The sequence below is a fragment of the Wyeomyia smithii genome, chromosome 2, assembly GCF_029784165.1.
Source record: "Wyeomyia smithii strain HCP4-BCI-WySm-NY-G18 chromosome 2, ASM2978416v1, whole genome shotgun sequence".
Classification (NCBI taxonomy): Eukaryota; Metazoa; Arthropoda; class Insecta; order Diptera; family Culicidae; genus Wyeomyia; species Wyeomyia smithii.
In genome coordinates, this window is record NC_073695.1 from 2,264,991 (window position 1) to 2,279,800 (window position 14,810).

At 39.0% G+C, this 14,810-nt stretch overlaps 1 protein-coding gene across 7 annotated transcripts in view; it reads right to left on the reverse strand.

Moving 5' to 3' along the window:
* Positions 1-1,252: 1,252 nt before the first annotated feature.
* LOC129725855 (capon-like protein) overlaps positions 1,253-14,810 on the reverse strand; it is a 61,768-nt gene continuing 48,210 nt past the window's right edge. For 4 of the 7 annotated variants that reach the window (XM_055682185.1, XM_055682187.1, XM_055682189.1 and 1 more), the window contains exons 6-10: positions 5,324-5,498; positions 5,159-5,262; positions 4,927-5,097; positions 4,736-4,858; positions 2,615-4,432 (exon numbers count right to left, since the gene is read on the reverse strand). In XM_055682185.1, the coding sequence (XP_055538160.1) occupies positions 3,494-4,432; positions 4,736-4,858; positions 4,927-5,097; positions 5,159-5,262; positions 5,324-5,498 (1,512 nt within the window). In that variant the 3' untranslated portion in view covers positions 2,615-3,493. The other 3 variants (XM_055682190.1, XM_055682184.1, XM_055682183.1) reach the window with 2 other exon arrangements.

The window sequence follows — 14,810 nt, forward strand, 5'->3', positions numbered from 1 at the left end:
CGCCATACGTCCATCTATTACGGTTTCGTCAGTAAAGAAGGTATTCTCTTCTGGGAGGGGACCGAATTTTGCGGAAAATGTTGATGGCACTACTGTTGGTCTAGGGTGTTCGGGAACTCCATGGAGCAACAACCGAAGGGTTTATCTCCATAGACATAAACCGCTGGTATACTGACATACGTTGTTTTTGAACAACTTCCAAATTTTTTTCATAGGTCGTAATAAGCATTGAATTTGCTATCTCCGACTTAATGAAATGGTAACGAAAGGCCTGCTCAAAGAGCGGCTCTTTGAGTGGTAGCACTCCAGCTATGACCTCTAGAGACATGGTATTGTATCCTCTCTAGCTTCAGCATGCCGTATTCTATTGCGAGCGGAATCGTGGATTGGTAGAGTCGTATCAAATCCTCTGGAAGGGCTCCCCACGTGGTTCCTGTTTCCATTGGAAGAAAATTAATTCTCGGTTGGCATCTTTGCTCCAGGTAATTGACATGTTTTCCCCATGTGCGCTCAGAGTCATATCATACTCTGAGATATTTAAAGCTAGGCGACTGAGTGATAGGTCTTCCGGACACAGTGGTGGTCGCTCATTTGGAAAGACTACCATCTCCGTTTTTTTTTTCAAGCGAGAACTCAATTCCAAGACAACTGGCCAAACCGGTCAGATTATCTAGCGTATTTTGCAGGCTGTTTTTCATGTCTACAGCCAGAGACGCCGTGACTGATACTACGCAGTCGTCAGCTAACTGGCGTATTGTGCAGCCGTCCGTCAAGCACGAGTCGATGTCACTGATGTAGAAGTTATACAATAGTGGACTCAGACAGAAGAAAGACCTTGAGGAAGCCCCATGTAGCTTGTTCGTGTTATTTCTTAAGAACCGTGATTGAAAAGTAAATGTTTTTCAGACCGCAGGTTGAGTTTGTCAATATAGGAGAGAATCCTTTTCGATATAGTTTCTCGGAAAGAATTTCGATTGAAACTGAATCGAATGCACCTGCGATATCCAGGAAAACCGACGTCATTCGTTGTTTGCTACCAAGGGCCATTTCCGCCTCTGTGACTAGCAATGCTGGGCAATTGTTAGGGTCCTTGCCCCTACGAAAGCCGAATTGGGTCTCTGAAAGTTGGTTAGTTGTTTTAGGAACCGGCAAAAAACTCATTGAAATCCGTTGATCCGATCTCGACTGATGGAAAACTGTATCTCGATTCATACGACAAGATTCTTTCGGAATAAAATAACTTTCAACCGAATGTGCTTTACTTGAACTAAACTGAATGAATCTTTATGTTAATGTATACATCTCTCCTTAGTGCCATGTGTCTATTGTAGACGTTATTATAGTTAGCAAATAGGCAAAATGCGCTTTTATCTCTCTCTTTTTTACTATGGAAATGAAACTAAACAGCAAAAAGTTATTGTACCTCAATATTGCTTGCTGCTGTGATCGTGAAAGGAAGAGGTTGTTTAAACACTATTCGTTTCCTTATCTTTATCTAAGCAAATTAACATAATCATCGCTATTTGTTTAAAAATGTCAGTCTTGATAATTGTTCTAATGTGAATTATCTTTGATTACTTTACGCTCAACGGCAGCTGTAAGTTTTTTGTTTCCAATATTGATGTTTTTTTTTTGTTTATTACGTTTGGGGAAGTAATACTCTTGTTTTTGTACATAATCTGCTTACATACGTACTACAATTTCAATTATTTTCTGTTGAGTTTTGTCAGTAATTCTAGTGAAACAAAAAACAAAACGTTATACCACATAAATTAAATCCTACATTGAACTAATAGTACGTAAAGAAGTACGTTGTTTAGCCACAACATATTTCGGTGGCCGCGCTTGTATGATTATTATCGGTACGATATTTGTTAGTGCTGAGCATTGTTTCAATCTCAAGTCTCTTTTGGAAACGACTTTTTCCAAAGCAAACAAACCATATACCATCTGAGCTATAGAAGAAAAATTGAATCTAATTGTTAAGTATTTACTATTGAGAGCCTGTAATCGAACTAAACTCGGTTGTCATTATTTCTTGCTGGAAAAGTTGAATCTTCAATCGGTTAATTCAATGTCCTTTTTACTACGTTAAATGGAATGTTGTATTTTGACTTGCTGATGGTTTTAAAGATAACTTATTTTTAGCACATTGTAAACTATATTTTAGAGCATTCATAGATCAACTACGAAGGTGGCATTTTGGGTATAAATCTCAAAACCGAGATTTTATTAATAGTTAAACTTAAACCTAAGTAAAGTGCCCTACCCGGCACTGTTTTAGATTATCTATGAGAATATTAAAAAGTTGTCACTTTGCCTAGCTTCATGCTGAGAAGCTTTTTACGCTTCTTCACGTTCAGCTTGCTCCAGAGATTACTTGTCCCCTCAATCAGCAGATATTCGTCGCACAAATCAACATGCTGATGCGGCCGGTGATCTTTGGTTATACTATCCGTGATATCGGCTTCCGATTTCTGAATCTTTTCCGACCGCGAATCACCTGATACGAAACCACTTTCCGGTCTAGATAGCGGCTGATTCTGGTTCGTCCACTGCAGCTGGTGAAACCATCTGGCAACCTTGGCGGTAGAGGAAAGCTAGAAGTGGGGAAAAAATTCGATTTTATCATGTTGGTAGCGAACGGGTAATCGAAGTAACCCGGATATGAGCTGACTGACTGCGAGAATTAGTCAATGTTTGTTGATGTACTTCTTACACCAAGATCAGTGCTTTGCAGTCGAAATTGTTGATTGAACAAATAGGACTAAGCCACTTGTACTAGAACGGATTTCTATCGTCTTTAGAATTGAAAATGTCACAAAATGTCAATAGTTTTCAAACTGTCAAAGAATACATGTCAAGAATGTAACAAAATATTTCATGCAGAGGGGATTCACTGCTGTCAAATTTCATATATGTGTGCGTTATCGCAGATCAGCTCTGGTCCATGACGTTTGTTGGTTCGTGACGTTTGTAACTATGAACGATAATGAGGAAAAAATCACTACACAACACATTCATAAAAGTTTTCCGCGGTTTCTCGAGTTTTGATAAAAAAAAACGTTAATATTCTATAATATTTCACATCGATCAATTTCATTTTTTCTTCAAAAAGAACAAAAACCAAAACAAACACCATGTTGCCGAATATGTTGGTTACACGATGTTTGACAGATAGATCCCCCCTGATTTCATGTGTCAAAAATGACAAATAAGTATTAACAGTTTGCTAACAATCAAGAAGGTAAGAAAATGTTGAAGAATTTAATAGGCATGATTTTACAATTTGCATTTGCCTCCAAACCACAGAAGACCCAAAATTAGCAATAGGATTTAAATTGTAAATGTCAAAACTCAGGGAACTAGCTTCAAAAATCAGTGATTTTTTTCAGGAAAAATAATTTATTATAACATTTTAGTTTGCGCTCTCTATATTCGGATAATTTACGCTCGACATGACGATTCGGCTTTGCCTCTCTCTCTCTCTCTTTCATTTCGTGGTATGGCGAGCCCACTGTGTGCGCTGGACTTGGCTCATGATTTGGCTGCGGTTCGGAACCTTCTCGCTGGTGCTTCGCGTTATGAAACTGGGCGTCGCGGGTAGCCTACGCGTTACCATTCCCCTCTCGTCGGTCACCTTCAATGTAACTAAGCTTGGAATGGAAGACTTCTTATCTTTCGAGTCCTTCAGAATAGAAATATTTTTACTGCTGCTTTCTTTGCTGCTGTTACTCGGTAGATCAGAAAATGATGTCGACTTGCGGTTCATCATGGACGGAACCTCGAGCTGTTGTTCGTTTGCATTGATGGGCACTATAACTTTAACTTTCCCATCGGTATCGAGAGTCGTTAACGTTCCCACCTGGGACAGTGGCTTAATGAACTGTGGTCCCTCGAAGGAAGTTGACCGATCGCTTGGTTTTAAGTCTTCCTGGGATTTAATTTTTCTAGTATTTTTCGTATTATCAAATGCCAGCGATAATCTATTGTTATTCTTCGAAACATCTTGCGTTGGTAACATTCCGGTGTTATCGATATTTACAGTATTGGCAGGGGATCTCTTACTTCCGTTTTCATCCGAACTGGCTTTCAAACTGGCGAACCCTGCAGCATTTTGGTTGGCAAACACGAAACTTCCCAGCTGCTGCTGACTGGCACTCAAACTAGCTGGAGAAAGTGGATATACGGGGCTATAGTTCGGATTCGTCAACTGATTTAAGATGTTTTGATTGATTTTAAACAAATCCTGTGTGGTGAGAGGCGCAACCGCCATTTTGTTTGGCATCTGGAGATTTGTGTTCAGACTGTGCAAACTGGCCAGCTGCGAATAGGTCGTTCCGCAAGCATTACTCAAGGGCTGCATCGCTGGGAAATACTGGCCCAAGTTTCCTCCGGAACCGAGCAGATCACCGATCGTTTGAGGATGAGTCTGTAAAGATGAGCATAGGATACGATTATGGGAATCTCTCAATTTCCTAACACAATTATCCACACAACAACGCATGCACACTTACCTTTCAAATCGTTCCACTTCGACCCAGTTCGACTATCACTATCAGCGATTGTTAGAGCTTTTCAAAGGCAACAACAACTATTGAACACTGCATTTTGTATTGAACAAAAAAGCGGTTAAAAAATGCTGCACAGACCGAAGAAAGGTACACACTTTGTTAGGATTAAAATTTAGTGGGACAGATTTGCACAAACAATGTCATGTTCACGAGTAGCTTACCTGAGGAGCAAGTCCAATGGCAGTAGAGGAAATACCGGGTCGATCAGGCTCGTGATATCCACCGAATGCGGCGATATGCTCCAGCAGCTCTCTGTTCTGTTGCACCAACTGTTGAATACGCGTCTGATGTTGAGAAAAGAAAAAAAGCATTAGTCTTTCTAGTACCCAATTTACTTGATCTTTACACCTACCTGTGCTTCTATTCTAATATTGGTCTCGGTGATTAGCTGCTCCCGAACAAGCACCAATTGAGCCAGAATCTGTCTTGTTTGAAGATTTTGCTGATCCAGTTGTTCTTTCAGCGATACAATTTCCTTAGAAGCAGTTAGTGGTGTCTTTTCTAAGCGTTCGTCTTCGATCTCCTGGAAGGGAAAGCAGCCCATATGAGTTTTTCTTTAAAAGGAAAATTATACTGACAGGTACCTGAGTTAGCGTTCCCGGGACTGGACACGGATTCAAGGAAGGTGATAACTCCAAATGACTAGGCCTGGTTTGTCGCGGTGGCTCTTGGATGGGCATCGCGTTGTCTGTAAGTTTTTTTAGGGAACCAATTAGAACACAATGAATTACGCGAGTCTTCTTAGTTACCTTTTTTCATATCTTCTTCATCGCTCAATCTGTCCGAGTTCCGGTCCAACTCCGAAAAATCACAATGCGATGTTTCCGAGTGTTCATCGGCTCGCTCGGTGCTGTCCTGCAGGGACAATTTGTGACAGACCTCGAACGCTTGGCCGACGGTTCGAACAATTCGCATTGCCTGTGACTGTAAGTTTTCCGAGAAGAGGTATATTAGTTAAAGCTTGTGATGAATTTTCTATTATAGAATATATGGCTCAACATCAATCGATTCTTTGTAAATGTACAGCACTCAAAAGCTTCTGAGCCGAATGGATGTATTTCAATCACATTATTGGTGTTTTCTCTTTTTGTTTTTTTTTTTTTTTGTTAGAAAGATCAAAGCAACCATCGCGTGCGTTCTGAGTGGATAGCATATACGAAGCTGATTCATTGACAATCGCGTTATATGTATTTATTGACATTCGTTACATTTATGAGAATTAATTTCAAGGTGCTATTTTACAACAGTGCAAACTATTTCTAGCAGCTTCCAGACACACACAATCAGAACGAATATCTAGATCGAATTTGGTTGCTCCGAAAACTTTGTAAATCTGCTAACAATCGAAAAAACTCTACTTTTTCGATCCTCGCTCAAGTGAAAGTTTGCAAAAATTTACTTGTACATATTTCAAAAAAGTCTCTGCAAATATTAGAAGACTGAGATACGAGCTAAAAAAAATTGATAAATATCCTCAAAAGTACCCCAATTTTTTTTCCTGACAACTTTTCGTGGAACTCCTCATGTTGAGAAATCTGGTAATCTAAAATAAACTGTTTAACGACGGTTTGCCATACAGTGGAGGAAAAATAATGAATAAGTGTTGAAAAAGTTTTTCAAATCATCTGAAAGAGCTGTATTTTCAAAGCAAAACTTGATTCACAAAAATTTGCAATCGTTGTCCTTCAATTTTAACATCACGAATTAAAATTGCTCGAAATCGCTACAATGACAGTTTGCCCATGTACACACTGCACTTATTTAGAGCCATTTTCGAATCTTCATTTAAAAATCCAAGGACAATGATATAAAATTTTAAGAAATCACGTTTTTCTTAGAAAATTACACTAAAAAATTCGTGAATAGCTAAACAACCCAATTGAATCGGTACAATTTTCAGTGGCGTAAACCTAACTAGAGCCCAACGCCTTCTTTATACAAGCGAGGAGTTATTGTGAGAAAAATTATCATTTTGTATCGGTTAGAGGCACAGCAAACAATTAAATGGGGTATGAAATCTCCTAAAGTATGTTTCAATTAGTATTTGGCCGTTTTTTGAAGTAGAATACTTCTCTCAGGAAGTTCGGCTACATAGGGATGTGAAATGAAAATCTAAAACCGAAAAAAGTGAAAAATATGTCCAATTTCAAATGCTAATAAATCGGTTAGTATTCGATGGATTTCCTTCGTTCTTGCAGCAATAGATTGGAAAATCTTCTAAGATTCTTCCCAAAATAAGATAATTGTAATTTTATTATTCACACTATTGTACTATTGAAAATAGTCAAGCCTTGTCAAAACGGAAAATTCGACCTCTGATTGGTCGTTATATGCTTGCTTCCCAAGCACGGTCGACAGGATCATATACCTTGCAATTCAAAACATGCTATTTGGCCTATATAAGAGCCTGTTTCAGCCGGAGCCGCTCATAATAGTTCTAGACAGCGACAACAGCAGTCGTCCTTCCTTAGCAGCAGCACTAGCTCTGTGGTTGGTCACCACGTCTCAGGAGCAGCGCGGTTTTTCTCAGCGTGTGTCGCCAGACAGCCATTATTCCCCCCGTGTTGGGGCAGCATGAAGATTGCCATCAGGAAATCCAATTTTGGAAATCAAAATGCCTTTTTGAAGGCAAATAAACAAGTCATTGAAAGTTAATAATTTTTGTCAACGCAAGCAAGTATTCTGTGTTGCATCCTAGCAATTTAAATTTGTCACACCCGTCTTATTTACTGAATGTGAAATAGCTTCCACAGTGCATGTTGTCCGTGTATCTTAATTCCCCCAATGTTAGGGCAGCTCAAAGGTTGTAATTAGCAACCGATTTTGAACAGCAAAATGCTTTTTTGAAGGCAATTAAAAAAATAATTGAAGGTTAATAATTTTCTGGCATCAACACAAGCAGACATTCTGTGCGGGATGCAATCAAATTCTGTTGTAGTTGTCTAATTTTTACTTTATTTAGTAAACTCCCCACTGTAGGGGCAGCGCAAAGGCTGCGATCAGCATAACCGACATTAAATAATAAATTGCCCTGTTAGAACGCATTCACAAAAGCAGTTAGTTCGACTATGCAGAGCTAATGTGAAGTCGATTCAATCAATCAGCATTAACAGATTTTGTCGTCTCCCAGCTGCCAAGTTGCAACATGATACAACACGCAACAGCGAGCAAACGAAATCGCTTGATGTTACATACCGCAATAAGATACGGGTTAAAACCGTTGCGTGTGTGAGAGCACCATCGGTGTTTATTCGCTGGATACACTATCTACTGTCTACTGAACGCAATAATCTGCTTACATGCGACACGGGGACGGGAACATTTTCTTCAACGAAGCTGCACAACACGACACAAAACATGTTATTTTGTTGATTCAATGAGAGTGCTATCGGTCCGGCTCGACAAGAAATCATTTTTGTGCATCCGTGCTACGAAACTGAGGAAAAACTTTAGAAACTGAAAAAAGAGGTGGAGCTTATCAAATGATCGCTCTGAACTAGAATGAAGTCACACATATTTTTTAAGTTATATCATTCCACCACGTACGTAAAATAATTTATTCCTATTTTCATCCCTATATAAGAGCCTGTTTTAGTCGAAGCCGCTCATAGTAGTTCTGAACAGCGACGACAGCAGTCCTCCCTTAGATAGCGGATAGCGGCCACAACTGTGGCATGGCTGTGGATAAGCGTAGCAGTTTCAGCGGATCTCACCATCGATAGCAGCAGGGCCAGCAGATGCAGGTACAGCGATTACCAATGGCGGCCACAACTGTGGCATGGCTACGGATAGCGTTGCAGTTGCTCAGCAGTTGGGCCAGCGTATAGCGGCCACAACTGTGGCATGGCTATGCATAGCGTAGCTGTTGCAGCGAGTATATCAGCATCGATAGTAGCAGGGTCAGCTGATGCAACGACACTCCCTTCACTAAAATGCTGTTTCAGTGTGGTAGCGGGAAGCATCAGCAGCAGGCTTGCATGAAGTGAATACATCAGCCAGCAACTTCCTCTAAGGCCTCTGCCATAGTAGACGCGAAAAGCGGCGCGAACCGATTCGCTCGGCCGTAGGTTGATGTACAGCTCTACTGATTGCTGTACATTAACCTACAGCTGAGCGAATCGGTTCGCGTCGCTTTTCGCGTCTATTATGGCAGAGGCCTAATGGAAAAGTTGTATCAGTTTGTTCAGAAGAATATTATTGTCGGTAATATTACAGAGATGCGATTGCGTAAATCCGATTTTGAATTGAACAATTGTTCTTTTGAGAACAAATAACACACTTATTTGAAGAGTTAATAGCTTTTGGTACCAATAGCAGTATAGTGACAGCCTCAGCGGTAGATGCAGATGCAGCCGGTACTTCCCTGAGGCCGATGTAAAGGTAAATGGGAGCAGCACGGCGAAACAGTTCGGGTTATGCTTAGACGCGCATCATTTTTCGTTGTTGATATTCCCCACATGAAACGACGCGCTTTCGTATGATAGCGGTGGTATTAGCGGTAGATGCATTTGCCAACACTTCCTCCAGTAAAGCCGTGTCTAGTTTTCAATGTGAAAACACCTTGCTTATTGTGTTGACCGTGCGCCTTAGTCCTCACTATCAAGGTAACACAGAGATGTAAGATAAACACTACATCCTATGATAAATTGAACAATTGTCCTTATAAGGACAACAAATGAGTTAATGAAGATTTAATTTTGAATTAGAATACTTCTCTCAGGAAGTTCGGCTACATAGGGATGTAAAATGAAAATCTAAAACTGAAAAAAGTGAGAAAAATTTCAAATGCTAATAAATCGGTTAGTTTTCGATGGATTTCCTTCGTTTTTGCAGCAATCGATTAGAAAATCTTCTAAGATTCCTACCAAATGCATGAAATTGCAATTTTATCATTCGAACTATTGTACTATTGAAAACTCTTAAGCCTTGTCAAAACACAAAATTCGACCTCTGATTGGTCGTTATACCGCGCTTTCCCAAGCACGGTCGGCAGAGTTATGGACCTAGTAAATTGGGAATGCATCATTTGGCCTATATAAGAGCTTCATCAGATAATAAACAAACATTTCATCGGATATTAAATTGAACAACTGAAATTTGAAGAACACAAATGATTATTTGAAGAGTTAATATTTTCTCGTTTTGCGCTATAATCCAAAGTTAACTATCTTCATCTGCATGCATACTCTGACTATTATTACGTGTTTCCGTCGCTTAGTGTTTGGCTACGGTCATGCTGAACGCAAATAAAGGCGCGATGCGATTCGGCAAGACGAAATCTGTTGAAATGTATAGCTCTACTTCGCCTCAAAAAGAGCTGTACATTTCACCACGGTAAGGCGAATCGCATCGCGCCGGCATTCGCGTTCTGCATAACCGTAGCCTTTGTTCCGTTCCCGTTTAATGATGTCGTATTAAATGTGCATATTACAATTCGGCAGCACTTCAACTTCTCATTTGCACAAAATTTAAAAATATCCAATGGACTTCATTCAAAATATCAGACAAAAAGAAATTACAATACTGCCAATGAACGGTCAACGTTTATTTACTAGAAAAAATCACTGACACGCAAGCAGCCAGGTTATCTTTCTTGTAAAAGTATTCTACTTCAACCTTGCGGTCGTGGCTTTGCATACAACCTTCTTATGATTTTTTATGTACGCCAGCGCATCAAGTTGTCACATCGTGAAACTAATGACAACGTATTGAACCGGATAGTTTGTTTATTGGCGAATATGTCATCAATATTGAAGCACACACAACGAAGGTTTTCATCATTTGTTACCCCATGGATGGAAAAGTTTACAAGGAGGAGTACCCTTGAAAGAGGAGTTTGCTATTCATTCGATCACCCGTAGTTTCGGTGAAGTTCTGGCCTGACTTGGTAAGCTGCCATTGTAGCCGGAATGTCGTCAAGTGGTATAACAAGAATATTTCATTGGAAAAATTATCAATTCGTTAAAAAATACTGGTTCGTCCTAAGGTGGAAAAAAAGTTTTGCTGCCTAATTGGATCGGCACGATTTTCTGTGGCATGAATATAGCCATCTAGAACCCCAAACCTCTTTTTATATTGGATACTAGCTGACCCGGCAAACTTCGTCTCACCTATTTTGGTGTTTAATTTAATAATTTTAAACATTTCAAATTCATTGATTCCTTGCGATTTGTTTATATCGTTTGAAATGATTGGTTTAATCGGAATGACAACATTCTCGACTTTTGGCTTTTGTACATCACCTCTATTCCGGAAATATATTGGGTGCATTTCAGTTATTTTCGTTGTTTACCAGAAACTGAAAGTGGTCATCTTCGAATTCCAAATGGTTTCCAGGGTCAATGCTTGGCTTCTTTACATCATTTCGATTACTGACATATCCATATGTAGTAGTTTTCGGTTATTTCCGTTGTTTCCCAGAAGTTGCCATTTTACAATTCGAACTGGTATTTGGTCACTTCAGGCTATTTTTCAGAAACCGTAAGTCGCCATCTTGGATTTTAAAATGGCATTGGGAGAAAATTTCTGGCCCTTGAGCGTCACCCATATTGAGTGTTATTTGGTCATTTTCGGTTGTCACCAGCTTCGAATTCAAAATGGTGTCTGTGGTCGATTCTAGCTCCTCTGTATCATTCTGGTTCCGAAGATACTCATATTGTATGGAAATCGGCCATTTTTGGCCGTTTTTTTGAAACCGAAAGTTGCCATCTTACAATTCATAATAGTGTCTGAGGTCAATTTTTAACTCCTTGCATCATTCTGGTTTCGGAGATACTCTTACTGGGTGGTATTTGGTCATTTTAGGCTGTTTTCCGGACACCGGAGGTCGCCATCTTATAATTCAAAATGTTGTCTGAGGTCGATTTGTGGCTGCAGTGCATCATAACAATTCCGGAAATACCCATATTGGGTGGTATTTGGTCATTTGTCGCTGTTTTCCAGAAAGTGGAAGTCGTCATTTTGAATTTCAAAATGACATTAGGAGACAGTTTTCGGCCTCTGAGCGTCAATCTGGTTAAAGAAACACTTATATCGGGTGTTATTCGGTCATTTTCGGCTGTTTTCCAGACACCGGAAGCCGCCATCTTACAATTCGAAATGTTGTCTGAGGTCGATTTGTGGCTTCAGTGCATCATAACAATCCCGGAAATTCGCATGTTGGGTGGTATTTTAACCGGAAGTCGCCATCTTGGATTTCGAAATGGTATTTGGAGACATGCCAGAAGAAGGAAGGGTGTCGAAACATTATGGATATGTTTGTTACACCTAAAAACATTCACTTGCCAAATTTGGTTATATTTGCTCTATTAGTTCTCGAGCTGTGCGAAATTTGAGTTTCATTTGTATGGGACCCCTCCCTTATAGAAGAGGGAGGGGTGTCAAACCATTATGGTATATTTGTTACCACTAAAAACATTCACCAGCCAAATTTGGTTCCATTTAGTTGGTTAGTTCTCGAGATAAGCAGAAATTTGTGTTTCATTTGTTTGGAACCCCTCCCTCACATAAGAGGGAGGGGAGTCGAACCATTATGGACACATTTGTTACCTCTAAAAACATTCACATACCGAATTTGGTTGTATTTGATTGATTGATTCTCGAGCTGTGCGAAATTCATGTTTCATTTTCATGGGACCCTTCCCTTGTAGAAGAGGGATGGGTGTCAAACCATTATGGATATATTTATTACCCCTTAAAACATCCACCTACCAAATTTGGTTCTATTTACTTGGTTGGTTCTCGAGATGTGCGGAAATTTGTTTCATTTATATGGAACCCCTCCCTTCCAGAAGAGGGAGGGGTGTTGAACCAATATGGACATCAGGGTTGATATTTGTTGACACTCTTGAGTGAAAGTGAAAAAAAGCATCCATAAACGTTTTTTTTTTTTTACAATCCTTTCAGAGTTCTCCCTTCCCGCTTTTTGCATGAAAGTGAACTGTCAAAACACCTCATTATGTTTCATGCGATGGAAGCAAAGCAACAAAATCAGTTTATCAGTTAACGAAGATTGTCAAGACATCGGTCAGTGAAAAAGTGTTTCGGTGAGGTTCATATTGGTTGAGTGGACTTTGAAGTGAAGATCGCGATCTATTTCATCTGAGTATAACAGCACGTTACTAGAACGAAAATCTAGTGTATCTGAAAGAGTGCTGCGATCATTGAAAGTGAAAATTGTCAATGATTGGCTGTAATTTTCGAAAATTTTGCTGGGGAAAATGACTTTTATCAGCACTGATGGACATATTTGTTACTCCTAAACACATCCACATACCCAATTTGGTTCCATTTGCTTGGTTAGTTTGAGAGATGTGCAGAAATTTGTGTTTCATTTGTATGGGGGCCCTTCTTTCCAGAAGAGGGAGGGGTCCCAAGCCATCATACGAACCTTTCTCGGCCCCCTAAAACCCCAACATACTGGACTGGACTGCATTTTTATAGGTATAGATAGATATAGATAACATAAAAACAGTTCTCCTTAGTGTGTTGAGAAGATTTACTAAGCTTATAGTGACAAAAACCAATATTTCGCATTGGTCAGAAGCACAGCAAATAATTAAATGGGAATATCCTCTGTGAAAAATTCCCCTTTTTAATCAGATTAGAGTTTTTTAGGTAAATAGTTATGTATAGAAATAAAAGCCAGCATGTTGATAATCCTATTGGTTTTGATATTGAAAATCGCAATAGTGGCGAAAAAGTTTTCCAAGTTCATCACTGACATTTTCTAACATTCTCTGAAATACAAAATTGACTTTCCTGATACTTTTCAATCTTATTTTTGTTTCAATTTCCTCCGTCATCATCATCATTGACTTCTCTGATCGAAAAATCATGACATCATTCAAAAATATAATCCCTGAAAATCATTCAGGCTCTCGAAACAGGGTTTAGTTTGAAAACACCAACAACAAAAAGAAAAGCTGTCAAATGCCGTACGAATAGAATGACGGTGGAGTGTAGTTTCGTTTGGCTGTTTGTTTTGAGCTGCAAAGTGTAGTCCGGGATGGTATATCACCGTTGCAAAAACGAATTGGACATTAATAAATAAGAGCTCAAGGTCAGATCAACAAATTCTTCATAAGTTTTTGTTCCGTGTGAGGTTGACATGCAACAAAAATAAAGAAAATCAACTTGTAAAGTTCAAAAATCTTGATCCGCCTTTTATTCAAAGAACAACACTATCGGAGTACAGTAAAGTTTTTTTTTTACACGGTTTTATTTTACACGATTCTTTTTTACGACGATTTTCCAAATAACACGATTTTTTTTACGTCGTTTTCCCAAATAACGCGATTTTTTACACGGTTTTTTTTTGCACGATTTTTCGTCTTCGCGTAAAATTGTTACAGTAAGTAGCAGTAACGGTAACAAACTATAATAGGCTGTTTTTTACACAGTTCCATTTTTACACGGTTTTTGTTTTACAAAATTCTTTTACGACGTTTTTCCAAACAACGCGGTTTTTTTTACGACGTTTTTCCAAATAACGCGGTTTTTTAACGACGTTTTTCCAAATAACGCGGTTTTTTTACACGATTTTTTTTGCACGGTACGTAGAATTGTGTAAAAAAGAACTTTACTGTACTATAATAGAACACGTGCGATAGACAGCACATTAAAAAACGTCGTCAAGGCGGTAGTCAAGTCAATAAAAATGTTCATTAAGGAAGATCGTAAAACAAACGAATGCTATTTATATTATTTCTTAGTGACTTTTGAGTTGATTTCCAATAAGTTCCGTGACTGTCTACTGTGAAAGGAGTATATTCCAAAGAAGAAGAAGAAGAAGAGAGAATTATTGTTTTCCTACCAACATTTTTGTTAAATTCTTAGAGATTTTTCTGTTAATTCCAGTTGATTTCGGTGAATTTCTACCTGTTTCAATTTTCAAGAAGTTCCTATCTATATTGAAATAATGGTCTTCGTGATACTGACGTGTACGTGTTCGTGTTGAATTAACAGTTTCCCAATTTTTGATTTTTCCAATTATGAACAAGAATTCATTGTAATTTTAATGTTAATTTCAGTTGGTTTTGGTAAATTATTGCCGGAGTGCACTGGATCATAAAATACTAAACAATGCCAGCTACACCTAAGACGGCAGTATCATCAGCAGGATGTAGGTAACGCGACCCTGGTAAGCTAGCATACCGAAACCTCTTCTAACCACGAACAGCAAAATTAGTAATACGGAACGAAACAATCGGCAAAAACCTAAGCTACGAACACGGA